Here is a 19,784-nt window from a genome sequence, read left to right as displayed (position 1 = left end):
GTATCGTGTCCAGTTCTGGGCTCCACATTTCAGGAAAGATGTGGACAAACTGGAGAAAGTCCAGAGAAGAGCAACAAAAATTGTTAAAGGACTAGAAAACATGATCTATGAGGGAAGACTGAAAAAAGTGGGTTTGTTTAGTCTGGAAAAGAGAAAACTGAGAGGGAACACGATAACAGTTTTCAAGTACATAAAAAGTTGTTACAAGGGGGAGGGAGAAAAATTGTTCTTCTTAACCTCTCAGGATGGGACAAGAAGCAATGGGCTTAAATTGCAGCCAGGGAGGTTTAGGTTAGACACTAGGAAAAACTTCCTAATTGTCAGGGTGGTTAAGCACTGGAATAAATTGCCTAGGGAGGTTGCGGAATCTCCATCATTTTTATGAGCAGGTTAGACAAACACCTGTCAGGGATGGTCTAGATAATATTTAGTCCTGCCATGAGTGCAGGGGACTGGACTAGATGACCACTCGAGGTCCCTTCCAGTCCTATGATTCTAGAATATAACCGAGCAGCAGCAACTCAAAAAGATCACTTACCAGGGCTCTCCTCTCCTGCATGCCAAAGACCAACTGCTGGGACTGGCTAGACCCCTCCGGAGTGGAAATGAGGTCCCGACTTGCTGCGCCACCAGACAACCCTGCCATGGTCTCTGCACTGTCTTCCAACTCAACCTCGTCATCCATGACTTTGTCCTCGGGGTTGAGTCCACTGTCCACAGCCAAGAACCCTATGGCTACATCGGCAGGGCTGGAGGCAGTGGAGTCGCCACCAAGGATAGCGTCCAGCTCCTTATAGAAACAGCAGGTCTTTGGCACAGCACCAAAGCGATGGTTGGCCTCCCTTGCCTTCTGGTATGCCTGCCTCAGCTCCTTTATCTTCGCATGGCACTGATGCATGTCCCGTTCGTAGCCCTTATCCAACAAGCCACGAGAAATCTGACCATAGGTATCCAAGTTCCTATGGCTAGAGCGGAGCTGGGACTGCACAGCCTCCTCTCCCAACAGTGCCAGCAGATCAAACAACTCAGGTGTGCTCCAAGCAGGAGAGCGTTCGCCATGTGGAGCTGCCATGGTCAGCTGGGAAGATGCGATGTGACCACTCCACACCGAGCAAACAGGAAATGGAATTTCAAAAATTCCTGGGCCTTCAGAGTGGGAGGGGCAGATGCCTGTGTACCTGGGTGCAGGGCAGCAGAGTTCAAACTGCTGACCAGAGCGGTCAAGATGGGCATTGTGGGACACCTCCTGGAGGCCATTTACAGCGACATAACCAAGCGCGGTGTCTACACTGACACTTTGTTGATATAACTTTGCCACAAAAAACTCTACACCTCTCAGCGAGGTGGTTTTATTTTGTCGGCAAAGCAGGAGAGTTTTGTTGGCAGGAGCATTGCAGTGTGTACAAACTGTGTAGTGTGGACAAGGCCATAGTAAAGTTATGTTTCCAGAAAGCCAGCTTTATTCTCAAGGTGTAACATTAGTACCTACAGGGACTAGATGCCTTAGGGCATTGCAAATGAGATACAGTCTTTCACTTGTAAAGTCACCAGTGTGAATCCTGCCCAGCTCAGCAGGGACAAAAACCCTGTTCAATTCTAATGCATGTTTGGCTTCCATATGAGCTTGGTAGTCCCAGTTCCAGCTCCCATGTCACAATCTTACCATCATGGTCTACACTAGCTTGTAAACTCTTTGGGGCAAGGATTCTCTCTTACTATGTATTTATCCAATGTCTAGCACAATAGGACCCTGATCTGATAGTCTTCTAGTGAGAGTTCCAGCACTACCTGCCACAAACATCATATTATTCAAAGTTGCACAAGTACTGGTAGCTCGAACCATTTCAGTGAAAAAAGGCTCATCATGCTAGAGCCAATCTCATTTTTGGGGGGGTCTGGCTCATGATTTTTTTAATTTCTGGTACTGGCAGTACATTACAGCAGAGTTCTGAACAGCAACGAGGGTGAGGCAATCTGTTTCTCTGACCGTGGTTTCAGCATTCTCTGGAGAACAAGAACTGTTCTATGGTAAAGTAACCCCTTCTGGGGATTGGAATAAAACTGCTTAACACTTACAGTGGTGGCATGCCTCAAGGTTGATCCTAAAGCTGGTAACATCATTGAGGCTGTCATACAGAAAAGAGGCAATTTTCAGATTTTACATCAGAAGTTTATCCCTTGGTAGTAGGGATCCCCATTTTTAAAATACGAGTATTGGCAATGCATTTACACACACCTTCCTTAATAAAGATATCACTGTTCAACTGCAACACGCAGTGTCATCCACAGTACTGAAAGTTTAAGATGTTTTACTTCTTTTTACTTCTTTGTTATTAAACATGTCAGGGCTCTTTGAGTCAGCTTGGGATATTTATTCAAAACAAACAGAACCAGACACTGAATCCTAAAACATTGTCTTGTTTTGGGGAAAAGGGAGTTGGCATTCCAACATTACCATTAACAATATAACCAAAGCAGATTTTTTTTTAAGGGCGCTTACAGTCCGATCCACAGAACACTTTACCCCAGATAAAGTTTAGAGACTTCAAGTTCTGGGCCTCGTGTGCCTTTAACCTCACTAAGTTATTACTTATTTCTATAGTGTTCCTCCCCAAAATGCTACATAATGTAATTCAGCTTTTGGTCTCTATTTTAATATGGTACCAATTTTTTAAAAAGGAAAGCTGAAGGCCTGCAGAGGGGTTGCCAAATTAAAACAAAAAAAAATGCTGAAGTAGTGTTTTCAGATGACTTTTGAACACGGGCAAGGAGCAGCCGTGGAAGATGTTCAGCAGGAACAAGTTACAGATGCTAGGAACCACTGCATCAGTAGCACGAACTCCTGCCAACCCAAAGCAGGTGCTGCTGGAGCACAGGCTTCCTGCCGGATGTAGTACTAGGTGGTGCTCTCAAATGTACCTAAGCAATTGCTGGCTTTAAATTTAAAAATATATATATTCACCATTATAAGCAACCAGTGTAATGTAACTGGAATGGGCAGCAGTAGTGCTGCTACTTTTTGCATTAACAGGGAAGTTTTAATAACCTCACAGTGGCAACTGCACATGTTGCTGGAACAAAGTCACTGGAGTATGGATGCGGCCCATATATATTTCTCATCTGAAAATGAACATTTTGTTCCATGTCTGAACCACCTGGCTGACCATCAAAAGGATGTGTTCAAAAAATAATGACAAAGTTTATAACTACTTTCAAGCGTTCCCTGTAAGTGAAGATATGAACCCTAGCTAGCAACCAGACTTCTCTTTTTGGAAATAAGGCATCTTGACAACGAGCAGGAATATCAACCAAGCACACCTCCAGGGGGAAAATTGGGCTTGAAAGGTCTATCAGGCAAGATAATTGTGAAACACCACATCGATACTCTATTCCACAGTAAGAAAAGATATCATATCATATGTACATGAAGACAGGATAAAACCTGACGGCATGCCACATTTCATGTCCTCAGAGAGGGCACATAGTGTCACCAATTTACTCCGATTCTGGATACAATCCAAACAACTAGAGGGCCATTCCAAACGTACCAACAATATCCCTTAGTTATAAGGCCCAGATTTTTAAAGCTATTTAGGCATTGTTGCGCTCAGCGCTGTAACGCCTACCTGATTTAGGAGCCTAAGTCTCATTTTCAAAAGGGATCTAGGCACATAGGAGTCTAAATTCCAAAGTGCATACAACCCTTCTGAAATTGAGATTTAGGCTCCTAAATCAGTTAGCCATTGCGATGCTGACTGCAGCAACGTCGAAGCAGCTTTAAAAATCTGGTTCTAATGCAACAGCTCCAGTCACTTACATGAAGCCTTGATGGGAAGTTCAGTAAGGCCAAAATGGCCACCTAACCCTTTTCTGAAGCCAGGACAACATCATTTTACTGCAACGAGCATAGTTTTAACTCTGTACGGAGACCTGAATCCAGATGAGACGCATCTATCGTAGTGCAAATGAATCTGAAAAGCATTAAAGTAGTATTGCAAACTAAATAAGCAAGATACTCAGAGTGATACAGGTGTAAGAAATATAAGAAGTTTGTACAAAACCACAGTTTAACTATGTAGACTGCACACTAGCCGTGTACTATAAGTATCCAACTGAAACAGCAGTGATCAAACAGTATACAACCCATTTTTGCTTAAAGAATAACAGAGTGGAGGAAATCAAGCTTTAATTTTCTACAGTTATTGTATGTAACAAATGGCATGAGTTTAATAAGTACAAGAGAACTAGTTGAGATGTATATTGGATTTTTATAGTCAAATGTTTTCAAAATTATTTTCATTTAATTTCTCAGTTATAGTTTCAGAACCCCATTATCTTATTCTCTTTCCTAGATTGTGCTTTTCTTCCCAGTTCTTTGTTCTTGCTGGTTCAGGGAATTTTGGCTCAAACCAATACAGGAGAAACAAAGCACTGACTTCTGTGCTTACCTGAGGAAAGAAAGTAATCCCTGTATAACTCTGAAAGCAAAGTATTTAGTACATATACTGAAAAACTGAAGATAGTTTTAAAGGTAACAATCCTCCTGGTAACATCATTACCATTAAAGACAGATGCACATCATAAAAAAGGGGTTGTTCAACCAATTTTTCCTCCTAGTTTACTTCACACATTACCACTAGAAACAAGGTTACAGTACAGTCTGGCATGAATAGTCACTGTTGACCACAAAGGGGAAAACCCGCAACTGACCTATTTCATACCTACAGTATGTAAACAATTTTTATCCAGAAAAAGTCTCTGCAGTTGATAGGAATATACTAAACAGAATTTTAGTATTCAGAATTGTTAAAATTACACAAAGTTTTTACTACCTGCAAAAAATGTTGTTTTTGTACAGAGTTTATTCTTACAATACTAAATTCAAGAATTAGCCAATTTGATTAATTAAATAGCTCCAGCTTCAGAACGTCAGCAATGAAATTTATGCTTCACAGCAAGGGATAGGACTACTCAAAAGCAGAGGCCATATGTTAGATCTACTCATGGACCCCCTCCCTCCCATCTGAAACTGCACAGACCACCTCCCCATCCTGTTTCACTTGTATAACATCCCTATGGCAATTATAGCAAATAATGACATGGAAATAGTATCTGACAGCTTTGAATTAATTTTTAGCTATCTTAATGATTTAGCAGGTAGAAAGTGGAGCTCTTGTTGGTAGTCAATGAAAGCTCACTGATAATCTGATGGCTAGCAACTAGCTTCCTATTTGCTTATAGGTAAATTCAAAGTTTTCCTATAAACCAATAAAGATCTATAAGGGTTGGAACCTAGAACCTGAGAAATGGCTTCTCTCCCTACGTTCTTCCACAACGAAGATCTGTTGAGGGACTACAGCAAGAAGTTCCAACACTCAAAAGTATGGAGGCTGGTGGCAGGGTATTTCTGGAAATCTCCAGAATTCACTTCCCTTGTAAGTCTGGAACAGCTCCTTTCTGCTGACCTTCAGGGTAGAATTTTGTCAGTAGGGCCTGGTCCCCACTAAGCCCCCACTTCGGACTAAGGTACGCAAATTCAGCTACGTTAATAACGTAGCTGAATTCGAAGTACCTTAGTCCGAACTTACCGCGGGTCCAGACGCGGCAGGAAGGCTCCCCCGTCGATGCCGCGTACTCCTCTCGCCGAGCTGGAGTACCGGCGTCGACGGCGAGCACTTCCGGGATCGATCCGGGATCGATTTATTGCATCTAAACCAGACGCGATAAATCGATCCCAGAACATTGATTGCCTACCGCCGGACCCTCCGGTAAGTGTAGACGTACCCTAGGAATGGCAGGACTGCTGCATTTTTATTTGTTCCTTTGATTTATGCTGAATGTGGTCAACTAAAATTTGCCACTGTTGTGAGACTTTTTGCACCAGGTGCCCTGAGATATTCTAATAGGTGCCTTTTTATAAAGTCAAAGTATGTATTTGTATCCATCTATCTATTTTGCAGCTGTATCAGCTTCTTAGAACTATTTTAAATTAATTAATTAACACGAGGGATGGACTGAACAAAAAACACAGATTTGGATCCTGATCTGAATTTCGCAGCTCTACCTCAATTCCAAATATGTCTGTTTGGCAAAATGTGCAGAATTAGGGTAAGAAGAGAAAGCAACATACATTAGTCATGGAAGCTGCAATCCCTTCTTTCAGGACGACAAAAATATTTCAGTGCTTTCCATGCAATTCTGGTCAGACGAATTTAAAATTAAACAGTACAATCTCCAGTAGCAGTATATTTTTTATTAAATTATACAGCAGCTGGAAACAAAACTGGGAGTATTTTTAAAAATGTATATCAAGATTTGGGGTCAAACTTCCCACAAGCATACAGACAGGTGCAACTCCAATGAAATCAATGGAATTGCACCAGTTTACAGGGAATTTGGCCTTTAGGGCTCAGGGGAGGGTAGATTATCAGCTGAGATGACAGTCCAGACAATTCTTTGCTTATTAAAAATGAATTAGAAATGTATTCTGTATTACAATGTTGCACCGTCTGACTTGCTGCAACAAAAAGAAAATGAAAACACCTGTGGTAGAAAGTGAAATGTTTATGAAAAAAAGAAATCATATATGTTTATGTTGTGAGGTCAACAATTTAATGCTCTCCTATATATTTTAAATGAAGTTAACAGTAGTGGCTCTTTGCCAAATCTCTTATTATTTGAATATGTTTTTTCAATACATTTCATTAGCTCAGTGTTTCAAAATAAATGTGAAAAAGGCTGGGTCTGATTCTCCTACAGGCAGCTTTGCAATGGCTCACTTCTGCAAAGTTATTTCTGCCATACTCAGAAAGTCAGGATCTTTTATAAAACTTCAACTCGCTCTCAAAGGTTACATAAAGGTCAGTTTTCATTTTATTCAGATTATCTTCTAACCTTGTAAAAAAATGCCCCCAGACCTAGAGAGACTCCCTTGTCCTGGTGGGTACTCCCCATTTTGAAAAGTTGCCTCTCCTTACCCCGCTCTCCCCGCCCCCATCTTTGCAGTCGCTGCCAAATGCCATTTATGCAGCTAAGTTTGCCCATTCCCTAAGGATAGAGTCGCAGGCTGCACCTGTTGATGGGAGGGATGTTGAGGATGCAGAGTTTGCCAAGAGCAGCTCCTTGCCATTGTAAGAGGCAGAGCGCTTTCTTAACCAGCTAAATGAGGGAAGACATTTTAGATGAGCAGGTGTCCTGAGGAGGAAGTCTCCCTGAGGAAGAAAGTATTCCCTTCTCCACCTCCTCCCCCTTCACATGACAGATGTGGGGCTAGCCAGCTCTCATGGTCAAGGGGCAGGCTACCCCCATTCACTGATCAAGGATGGAACACCCATTTCCACACCCAACTAAGGTAAAAGGGTGACAGGCAGATGGTGCCTACCCAATCTGGAGAGAACAAGCAGTTACACCCAGATAACTCCAGCCAGAGAGGACTGATCAGGCTGACCCACATTGCAGCCAGCATGCACTGACCTAAAAAGTACACAGTCTACAATTCATTATGTATACAGTAACAGCAATATGTTCTGGACAGGAAGTCTCCCTACACAGCCTATGACAGTAGAGCCACAAAACCAAGAAAAACTGAGTTAGCTACAATAACACTTGGCAATTTTACAGTACCTCTTATTTGAGGATCTCAAAAGTACTTTACAAAGGTGGGTAAACATCTCCATTTTATATATAGGGAAACTGAGGCACAAGCATTGGCATGACTTGTTCAAGGTCACATATGCAAGGGACTACAAGAACAGTGATAGAGTTAGGAGCATAACCAAAGATTTGGTCTACACTTAAAAATTAGGTTGATGCAGCTACATTTGCCAGGGTCTGAAAAAACCCACACCCCTGACCAAAACAGCTGTGCCAACCTAGCTCCCTGTGTAGACATAGCTATATTGACAGAAGAATGCTTCCATTGACATAGCTAATTTTGTATGGGAAGGTGATCCTACACCAACGGAAAAACCCATTCCAGTGGTATAGACTGCATGTACTCTACAGGGTTATGCCAGCACAACTATGGCAACACAGCTATGCTGGCACAGCCTCTGTTGTGTAGATACAGCCCAAGTAACCTACTTCCCAGTCCCCTACTCTAGTCATTAGACCATCCCTTTCACTTAATTCTTTATTTGTCCCATAGTGGCTAGGTATTACAAGGGCCTCGGACTACGTTGCATTGCACAGAGCTCAATCAGACAAAAACAATACATAGATACACACAATATTACAAGTCATGGAAGTCTTCAGATACTGTCTGTACAGACACTGTCACCATTTTGAAGTATTCTGTTTGTTACACCTGTCTCCTTCCAGATGCAGAGAATCTGCACTCTGGCTGGGATTGTTGGAGGACACTAAGGGAGTTAGGTATCCGAATATCATTGAAATTTAATGCGTTGCTCCTAACTCGATAGAGTCCTTTGAAAATCCCAATCTGCACCTTTATCAATAGTCTGGTTAGGAAGCAAAACTCAAACAGATAAGTCTTCTTACTCATTAGTCAAGTATACATTTTAATGTATGCTGTAGCCCCTTGTATTTACAGGGCATCTATGAAGCTGTACTGCTTCAATGCTGTTGATGACCCATGTCGTTAGCAGCATGTCAATATCTTAACAGCAAGACTAATACAACCTAGATATTGAGCCAAATTCATCCCCAATACAACTTCACTGACTTACACCAGGGATAAACTTGGCCTACTGTGTTGGTAGATTTAACTTGGTGGTAGATTTAACAATCAAATATACAAAAAGTCACCATGACTACAAAATTCCAATAAATATGAGAGACCAACCCCCCTCAGCACTGAAATACCAAGTTTAGTGGATGGGGGAAATTAAGAGTATCTTGTTGATAAAGTTTATATCTATACTAATTTTTTTTCCCTTTGGATTAAAACAATTTAGTTTTGGGACTTTTATATAGTAAAAAAACAATGTTTCCCAAATTATGGCAGATTCTCCTTGAGGAGGCATGAAGGAGTAGCTGGGTGTGAAAGGGCCTGCAGACAAACTCCTAAACTGTTCTCCAAAGTTTCAGCATTTCTCCCCCCGCCCCCAATAGTTTTTAGCCACCATGATTGCAGAAGAAATCTGTCAAACATGTTTAAGCCTGAGTTTGCAGAGAGTCTGAAATAATAACTCTGAGGTGTGAACCGCCCCATTCATTTCAATAGTGATTTTTTAAATGTCAACACTTAACTATTTCACTGCTCATCAAAGCATGCAAAAAAGGAGAGATTCAAATTATGAAGGCCCACACCAGTGTTTTCCAAAGCACGGGGCATGAAGAGTTATCTGCAATGTATGAGCAGAAGACATATTAATTAAGAGAGGTGTGATTGCAGGGGATGCATGACTTGTTTCATTCTCCAGAAGAGGGGCTGTGCTTTCAAGAGATTAGGAACAATTGATATAAAATCCAGCCTAGTTTCTTAGAACAAAAACAAGAGTCTAAAATGAACAAGGGCCCAATTCAACTCCCACTGACTTCAATGGGACTTAAACTGGGCCCTACCACACATTGGAGTTTGCCACTGAGCAGCCCAGCTCATGCAGTCTTGGCATAGTGCCCCATACTACTAACTAAAAGACAGATCCGAGAACAAAATTATGATCAGAAGCCCATACCCAGTGCTGCTCAGACAGACTGCGAATGCTTTGTGTTCTAAACTCCACACTAGTCCTCAGTGCGGTTTTTATGTCTGACATGGGGAAAAAAGCCTTCACCTCTCATGCAGAATTAATAAATCCAAATCATAGAAGATGCCTTAAGGACAAAAATGAACTGCTGGGATCTAGGTTAGGTAAGCAAACCCAGGGCCTGACTACATGTGCGGATGTAAACAACAGAAGACAATTTACAACAACAGTAAACAAGTATTTAATTTAATAATTTTTGCCAAACAGTCAAAATAAGGATCAAGAAAACAAAACAATTTCCACTAGCTATAGGATGTGAACTGGACCATGTGAATAGGGTAGTAAGAGAGGGTTGAAATTGCCTAAAATCATTGGGGCTACTGTTTACTGCACATAGTGCAGAATGTCAGCAAATACTTTTCTTTGTTTGCAATCCAAATTTCTTAATCTCTATCCACATCATTTTTATGCATGTCCAGTACTGTCTGATTTTTTCCACCAATAGGATATTTTCTAGCAATCTAATGGAATTATGAGTAGACTCAAAATCCATAGCAGTATGTTTGTGTACACAGGCTCCATATATAAATAAAACACTTATTTGATAATACTATATTCTCACTCCAAAAAATTAATTGAAATTCCATTAGTCTATATGCACAGACAGCTAAACAGGGTAAGGTTTTCCCTCCTCAGGCTTTAGTGTCTGGACAAAAAGCTATTAATATAAAAGCTTTAATGAATCTACAGTGAAATGCAAATAAGCATATTGAGGCCCAATGTCCAGGGAAGACTAAGGCAATTTACAAACCCTGATATTAATCAGAGAGTCTAGGCTCTGTAAAGACAGGTTCTTTCTAGTCTTGACTTCTAATCTGTCATTGGGAAAAGAAGTCTAATATTAATTTCTGTCCTTTTCATCAGCACTGTAAGAACATATCCAATTGTCAGAGCAAGTTATATATGCGATACAAAAAATAAAAATGGACAACACTTCATTGGGCCCATTCAAGCGGGTCAGCTGAAAAAAACAATTCTGTGGATAGACAATACAGAATCCTTAATCTTTTAATCAGGCAAGAGTTAATAAGCCATAACTATCCAACATACCTGTACACAGACATGATTGTAATGCTAATGCTTCCTGATCATTTTAAAAACATCTGAGAAATTCTCCATTTCTCCCCCTCCAATGGGCACTTAAAGTGCGAATAAAAATATTAACTTAAAATGCTGCTAAATACTTTTGAAAGTCTTCAATATGCATGCCAACCATGCCGTGAACCTTAAACACTAAAACTTAATCCAGTGTTTAGTTTTAAAGAGATACTAGATACAGAAGAGTTACTTCTTTCGTCAAACTGCATTTTAATTTAATAAACAGAACAAATTAACTATGAGCTAAGATAATGAATAACTCATTGTCCTGCAAGAGGCCTACATCACATACTATATTTATATTTGTCTGTACAGTGGAAGGACAGGCACAGACTTGTTTGTGATCAGCAAGTCCAGTATTTCAGTAGCTGCTATATCCTGCTATACTATTTTGATTGAAAATATGTTTTGCATACTAGAAACACATCTTTTAAACTAAAAATGTCCATCCACTATACTCGCAAATGGGGGGGGGGGGGGGAGACAGATAAAACAGTGAAGACAACGCTGAAAGGTACTCATTTAAATGTATTAAATCCTTCAGGAGTTAAAAAACACTGACCTCCTAAAACAAAAAACCTAGGAGAAAATACTCTTTTCAATAGTGATAAGTTAAAGCTACCCATAAAGATGGAATCTGGTCATTTTAGTATTATTCTCAAGAATAGCTTGTACAATACATTAACTGCCAGTACACTCCACCTACTGTAAACAGTACTAATTCTTGGGTTGGGAGCAGGGAAGAAGTGAGTTTCCAATGCATGATATAAGTACTGTATGTATATTACTTTTCTTTTGCAAAACTACCTTAATTTCTGGTTAATAAGAATAACTAAATCTGCACTAATATAGTATATAGGACACTAGTAAATATTAACAAAAACAAAAAATCAGACATTCAGGTGAAGACTGCTTGCTAGAAGTACAGTACTAAGAGAACACAAGGATTTCTAATGTTAGCTCTCCACAGTCAGAAAAACAAAATTTAAAGTAAGGTTTGAAAATTGAGTGCAATTTTATTATAAATAAGTTGTTTCACATATTATATGTTTACAGTATAATATGCAAGTACTGATATTGTCTCGAAGTGCTGCAGAAGTTTTAGACCTGTCAAGAAAGCTGTAAGGACAGTCAAGAAGTAAAGGTCATGTGTATATGAAGGATGGCTAATCAACTATCTACTAATTCTACAAGCCGTGCTGGGAGAGGAGACAACCACAATGTACTGGCGTTTTTGAAACTTCTGATTGTTTCAGATACTTTGTACTAGCTTATGCATCACCATTTGGTGAAGCTAATAAAGTTCTTTTGTACTGAAAGTGAAGAAAAGTTATTTACTCAAACATGTTACATATTTGAACCAAGCTATCTTTGAATGTAATGTTATAATACCAAAGTCTCTTTTTAAAAAGCAAGTTCTTATTAAAGGAGAGGTTTTACTTAGTAGCCATTTTGTCTTCAACTTGGACATGATACCTAATCTGAATGCAATGTAAACATGCTGTCTGAGAAGCTGATTTCCAAATACCATGTTGATGGGAAGAGAAGGGGTAAAACATAAAATATGTACCACAAAAACCTATTATAAATCAGAATAATCTGAAGGTAACACAATCAGAACATCCAGGAAATTCATCAGTTAATATTGTCTCCTTAAGTCACCTCATTGCACACAAAAACTAAACAAAAGGCTGTGTGTGTGCGCATTAAGGACAGAGAATGTGATTTACTGTTTAATTTTAATTTCCTAGGTTTTTTTAATATCAGTTTAACTACATAACAACCCCCCTAATAATATTTTTGGACTTCCTTTTAAAGTCCATATTAATTCAATATACCATAAAAGCTAACTATAGTATGAAGCACTATAAACACTGGATCAGTTCACTGGCTACTAGGCATCCATAATATGGATGCTGCAAAAGGCAAAAATTATTGTACATATGCAATTCCCAATTTTCAAAATGTACCCAAAGGGCTTAATCCACATATTGCAGGTGCCAGGCCCTTGCAATACTTCACTCTCAAAACAAAGCAATTTTTTTATTTGGAGGACAAACTAAACTCAATAAACTTTTTTAAAACTAGTTTTTAAAAACTAATATTAAATTCAGCAGAATGTGGGTTTACTGTGAAGTGATTTTGTTTAAAATTTGTAACAAAAATTGGATTCTTGGAAATGTCACCATGCCAAGTTTTAGCCCAGATCACATTTTAATTGCAAACCCATGGAAATAGAGGTTTATAATAGGAACACTGATACAATCTTTATTATGACATTTGCACACCTTGATGCATTAATACTTTGTATTACTGGGGGATGAGACGAATTCATATATCAAAAAGAGCCTATTAATAAGCAGAAAACAATATTCAATTATTAAGATACCTTAAATAGGTGAGGCTATATCCATTATTTTAACACAAACCTACCATAATTACCATTATCTCTGGATACAATGAATGTAAACATAGCCAACCAAAGCCTTGAGTACATTTGACTGTATATAATTCCTGGGGGAAAATGCTGGTATCCTCTAAATAAAAGAGATACACATGTATGTATGTAGTACAATATATAGAATACATACAGGTGTGTGTATATTATATATATTTCCAAAAGGTGCGTTCTTCCCAGGAAATGCAGAACCACCACCTCTCCTAGATGGTTTATAATCTTGAATAAACACTGCAAAAACATGTAGGGGAGGTAACTAATCCTACAGATGAACAGGTTTTGCGTTGCCTATTAATATTCTTATGGACAATGGTCCGTCTGGCTGAAATTCACAATACGCTTCTTCCTCTGTGTGTGTGTGGGGGGGGGGTCTCTCTCTCTCTCTCTCTCTGCAAAGCCAAGTAAACACATTTTCCATTCCCCATCCCCCACCCCTCAGATACACACCACCATCATGCAGTGCAAGTTATCTCCCAACCTCCTTTCTTTTAAATGCACCAAGTGTTTCGATCCCTATAGCTTTTAAGCAACTTGTTTTTCTGCAGCTCTAAAAAAAAAACATGTAACATTTATTTTCGGGGGGCGGGGAGGGTGGTTTCAGAGGTGCCCATTAAGGAACGATTTACCCCAAAATAACCCCCCAAAACAATGTCAAGGGCCCTATCAGCGAGCACCAGGCTCTGGCAATGCACATGCAGCGCCTGCACGAACCAATCTCCGGCTCAGCGCGAAGCCAGCGTGCCATGGAGGCGGCTGCTGCTCTTACCAGATGGAGTTCTTGATTTTGTGTTGCAGCGCGTTGGCTTCCGTCCCTTGCAGCCCGGGCACCAGGGCTGGCAAAGCCCCCCCTGGCGCGGGGGTGCCGGGGAGCTGCTGCGGCGGCGGCGGCTGCGGGGGATCAGGTTGCTGTTCTTCTGCCATCATCGCCGGCGGAGGGGTGCGGGAGAGGGAGCGGGCGCGAGCGGCGCTGGAGACACTAGGCCTTCACCCCAGCACTCGAGTGAGTCGCCTTTCCCTGCTGCCTGGGGGACATCACGGAGGAGAAGCCGCGCCGGGTCCAGCCGCTGCTACGCCCGAGGGTGGGGAGCCTGCCCGAGGGGAAGGCGCATCGCGGCGCTGCCCCGCGCTCTGGGGTCGCTGCGGGCTCGCCGCCGCCGCCGCCCCCCCAGCACCTGGTCCCGCTGCAGCCCCAACGCAGCCCGCACAGCGCTGCCTGCCGCTTGTCCTGCTGCTGCTCTGCCAGGCGAAGGCAGCCCGTGCGCGCAGGCTCACTGCCGCCCTGTGCAGACAGCAACAACACGGCTCAGACACAGGGGGGGCGAGGGAAGGAATAACCAGGGCAGGGACCCAGCCAGCGGTAGCCGGGCGGCGGGGGGGGAGTTGACTCCCGCAGCAGCGTGCCTCAGCCTCCAGGCAGCACTGCAGACTGAGGGGGGAAAGGAGCGCCCTGCCCTTGATTCCGGCTGGCTGTGTCAGTGGGTGTCCATGCTGTTTGGGCAGGATTATGCAGTGTTGCCAAGTGGCCATGCGAAGGAGAAGGCTGGGCAAGGCACTCCCTGCACTAGACACCCAGCAGCAGATCCAGATGCAATGGCATGGAGGCGGCCCCCCCGAGACACAGGGCAGCCTCTCACCTGCTACCCAGGAGTTGCAGGATGCATCACACCACTGAGAAGGGTCAGGGGGAAGGGAGCTGGGGGAGTCCCCTCAGAAGAGCACTGGTAAAATGTGCCCCTAAACTGCACATCCTTGATTAGCCAAATGCATAAATTACATTTTTTGTGACTGGGTTGCTGCTTTAAATTTAAATATGCATCCGAAGAAGTGGGTTGTAGCCCACGAAAGCTTATGCTCTAATAAATTTGTTAGTCTCTAAGGTGCCACAAGTACTCCTGTTCTTTTTGCGGATACAGACTAACACGGCTGCTACTCTGAAACCTGCTTTAAATTGTTAGTCATAGGTACAGGGCCATAGGTCTGCATGGCCATTTTACGGATAAACACATCACAAGAAGGGTCCCTTGGAATGCCACATAAGTGCAGGGGTCTGCAAACGTGGATCAGATTGCTAGGTTAGGGCCCAGGGCCCAATCTGTAAATACATACAGTATTACCTAGCATTGTGTTTACTCACATTAACAGCCCCATTTCATTAAAAACTATTCACTGTAGTAGGCAAAACACCTGTTGGTTATAATTCACACACACAATATTTAAGAATAACTGAGGTTGTATTGTACTTGCATACATAAATATGTAATTTAAATTTACACTCTGCCATACCAATTATCTAAACATGTCCTCCCTGATATTTTGTTATCAGCATTCTACTGCATATACAGAGATTCTCCAAAGTCAGGCAATATGAGTTAATGTTTGTGAAACATTTACAAATACTATTGTTTATTATTTTTCAGTGCTCTGTGTTTCCTAGAAACCCCACAATAGAGATAAAACAATGAATGATAGGCTTGATTCTCTCTTGCCCTGCAACCATTTATGCACCCCAGTGGCATAAAGGTACCTTAAAGGCAGTGATCTCCCTTCCCTACTTGGGTCTTACCCCTAGTGTAGGGGCCTCCCTTTCTGGCTTAGAACCAATGAAATGGCTTTGTGGTGGCCCCCTTAAAGCTCTCAGCATAGGGGCATTCTGGATGAAAACTAGAGCTGTGCTGCACTCCACTTACTCTTGGCCTCCTATGGCTTCTATGGAGCTGTGGGCAGTGCAAACTTAGAGCAGCCTTGTGGCTGATCTAACATACAACAGCAGCTGGACTTGCTTCTGGCAGGATGGAAAATACAGGAGGCACAAAGGGTGCTTAGATCTACCTTTCACTCTCTCAGCATTCCTGTATTTATTGCCTCTCGGAGTGGAGAATCAAGCCGTATGATCCCCACCCCAAAGAGCTTACAAAACAAGGGCCCAATTTTGCAACTGGATCAACACATGTAGTATCTTAGACCTACGCAGAGTACTTTGAAAGCAGTGGGGCTTCACCCAAGTCTACCTGCATGCATCTCCATTGAATTCCATGAGATTTTATGCAGACATGGAGTCCAGACATGCAGCTCTGATTCACGGTCAGAATCTAATTTCAGACAGGATGCAACAAAGTGACGGCAGCAAAACTGTCAAGGGAGGTTAAGGGAGGAAGGAGAGAGATAACAGTAACACTACGATGTAGTTATTCGCACAGGCTTCCCTACCTCACAGGGGCGTTGCAGATATAAATATATTAAAGATTGTAAGGTGCTCAGATACTACACTGATGGGTGCCAGAGAAGTACATTAGATAGATCAACGAGGAGTCCGGTGGCACCTTAAAGACTAACAGATTTTGTGGGTAAAAAACCCACTTCTTCAGGTGCATGGTATTGACACCTCCTCATCAGTTATTGGGAGTGGACCACATCCACCCTGATTGAATTGGCCTTCAACACTGGTCCTCCATTTGTAAGGTAACTCCCTTCTCTTCATGTGCCAATATATATTTATGCCTGTACACCGGACCCCCACTAGAATGCGCGTCTATATACCGCAAATTCGCATATAACGCGGTCGCGGCCATGGATCCCAAATTTAATTACTTTAATTGCAATTCATTTTAACACAGTCCCCGCTATAACACGGTCCCCGCATTAACGCGGTACCATGCATGGATCCCAAATCCCGTGTTCTAGCGAGGGTCCGGTGTATCTGTAATTTTCACTCCATGCATCTGAAGAAGTGGCTTTTTTACCCATGAAAGCTTATGCCCAAATAAATCTGTTAGTCTTTAAGGTGCCACCGGACTCCTCGTTGTTTTTGTGGATACAGACTAACACAGCTACCCCTTTGATATTAGATAGATCAGTCCAACCTCAGTTATGCATAAATATTATCCGTGTGTGTGTATTCTAACTAATAAGTTTTGTACCTACTATTGTGAGTAGTTTTTAAGGTAATGGGCTGTTCATGTTAGTAAACACAATGCTAGGTAATAAGCATTTAGATTGGAGAATATTTTGCAGGAAGACAATGAAACTGTGAGGTGGGCGGGGGCAGTCACTATCAAAAGGGACAGAAGTTCAAGTACCTAGGTTTAATAGTACAGAATAATGGTGAACTCAACAATGAACTTATAAGCAGAACAGGAAAGGCATGGACTAAAGGGAGAGAAGTGAGTGGAGTGATCTGCAATAGAAGAATGCCGATCAAACTGAAAAGGAAGATGTACAAGATGGTTATCAGGCCTGCACTTTCTTATGGCTCTGAATGCTGGGCACTGAGACAGGCACAGATCTTGAATACAGTGGAAATTAAAATGTGAAGATGGATGCATGAGAGTTACAAAGATGGACCATGTTTGGAAGTATGAAGGTGGGACCAATTATAGAAAAGATGAAGGGGCCCAGGCTTAAGTGGTATGGGCACGTGAAAAGAAATCTGTAAGAATATATAGGAAACAGGGTGTTAAACTTAGAAGGATTTGATTAACTGTGGAGTTTCCAAAGAATTACTTCAAGACAGGCTGGAATTGAGAAGAAGGACTTGAAGAGCCATAAACATAAACAAATCAGGGAAATACAACCTGGATAGAACTACTATAAGGTGGGGCATAACTTGTTGGAAATCTGTTCCCAGAGAGTAGCTATCAGCAGTTCACAGTCAAGCTGGAAGGGCATATCAAATGGGGTCCTGCAGGGATTAGTTCTGGGTCTGGTTTTGTTCAGTATCTTCATCAATGATTTAGATAATGGCATAGAGAGTACACTTATAAAGTTTGCAGATGATACCAAGCTGGGAGAGGTTGCAAGTGCTTTGGAGGATAGGATTAAAATTCAAATGATCTGGACAAACTGGAGAAATGGTCTGAAGTAAATAGGATGAAATTCAAAGTACTCCACTTAGGAAGGAACAATCAGCTATACACATACAAAATGGGAAATGACTGCCTAGGAAGGAGTACTGCATAAAGGCATCTGGGGGTCATACTGGACCATAAGCTAAATATGAGTCAACAGTGTAACACTGTTGCAAAAAAAAAAAAAAAAAAAAGCAAACATTGTTCTGGCATGTATTAGCATGAGTGTTGTAAGCAAGACACAAGAACTAATTTCTTCCACTCTACTCCGCGATGGAGTAGGCCTCAACTGGAGTATTGTGTCCAGTTCTGGGTGCCACGTTTCAGGAAAGATGTGGACAAATTTGAGAAAGTCCAGAAAAGAGCAACAAAAATTATTAAAGGTCTACTAACATGTCCTATGAGGGAAGATTGAAAAAATTGGGTTTGTTAATCTGGAGAAGAGAAGACTGAGAGGGGACATGATAACAGTTTTCAAGTACATAAAAGGTTGTTACAAGGAGGAAGGAGGAAAAATGTTCTTCTTAACCTCTGAGGATAGGACAAGAAGAAATGGACTTAAATTGCAGCAAAGCAATTTAGGTTGGACATTAGGAGAAACTTCCTGTCAGGGTGGTTAAGCACTGGAATAAATTGCCTAGGGATGTTGTGGAATCTCCATCATTGGAGATTTTTAAGAGCAGATTAGACAAACACCTGTCAGGGATGCTCTAGATAATACTTAGTCCTGCCATGAGTGCAGGGGACTGGACTTGATGACCTCTCAAGGTCTCTTCCAGTCCTATGATTCTATGAAAAAGAAGATAGGAGATACCCAACTGAGGGAGGGTTTTTTTTTTCCATTTGTACATAAGTAGTAAGTGACTTAGTTGACTAATTTCTTGACAGCATCATGGAAATTGGGGGCCTAAAGAAGAGGGACTAAAATTTTATGTTACATGCACACAGACACTCTCTCTCTGTCTCTTTCTCGCTCGCTCTCCCACCTCCCCCTCCGCTTGCTTTTGGAGATGAACGTTTATAAACTATTGCATTACCAACCAAAGCAAGACTTTACAAAAAAATAGCTCCTCCCTCTCTCTGTCATATTTCCTCTGCTCCTATGTGTCAGTTTTGTTTACCTTATAAAATATTCTGTTCAAAATTAGAGAAGCTAAGTTCTCTCATTCTTGCCTTTTATTTAAAAAACAAAACAAAACTGTTCTTTTTTAGTCTAGAACTGAAAATTTCTAAAGGTACAGCCTCCAAAAGGAATTCAGGAAAGGGAAAGAAGAATGTAAGTAGCTCCTGCAAACAGGAGCAGTTAAGCAAAAAGGTCATTTGCTTAATCCTAAAAGTGCTACTTGAAAGTCCCTAAGTGCCAAACCTTTTTTGCAGCAAGACAATATTAACATGCTTGAAATGTTGTAGTATTTGTAAGACCAAGGTGCATGTACCTAGCGAAATTTTCTAGCTTTGTAGCAATTTTCATTTTGATACAAACAAGGCAAGGTCTGCCCTCAGTCAGTGAGAGTGCTTGCACATACCTGAGAGCAGAATGTGACCCATGTCTGATCAAATGAACATATAAAACCTGAGTGGTCAGAACTTAGCTCACTAGGGTCTCAATCCTTAAAACATTCATGATGCATTTAGCTTTACCACCTTGAGTAGTCCCCCTGAAACTGATGGGAC

General features: G+C 41.5%; 1 protein-coding gene across 1 annotated transcript in view; it reads right to left on the bottom strand.

Moving 5' to 3' along the window:
* RFX7 (regulatory factor X7) overlaps window positions 1–14,483 on the bottom strand; it is a 105,802-nt gene extending 91,319 nt beyond the window's left edge. The window contains exon 1 of the mRNA XM_024204913.3: window positions 14,033–14,483. Within this exon, the coding sequence (XP_024060681.2) occupies window positions 14,033–14,190 (158 nt within the window). The 5' untranslated portion in view covers window positions 14,191–14,483. The remainder of the gene's footprint in view (window positions 1–14,032) is intronic.
* Between the last annotated feature and the right edge of the window lie 5,301 nt (window positions 14,484–19,784).

This window comes from Terrapene carolina, unplaced genomic scaffold (assembly GCF_002925995.2).
Source record: "Terrapene carolina triunguis isolate 2854851 unplaced genomic scaffold, T_m_triunguis-2.0 Scaffold67, whole genome shotgun sequence".
Classification (NCBI taxonomy): domain Eukaryota; kingdom Metazoa; phylum Chordata; order Testudines; family Emydidae; genus Terrapene; species Terrapene triunguis.
Note: the sequence above shows the minus strand (reverse complement) of the source record. Positions and strands in the feature narration are given on the sequence as shown.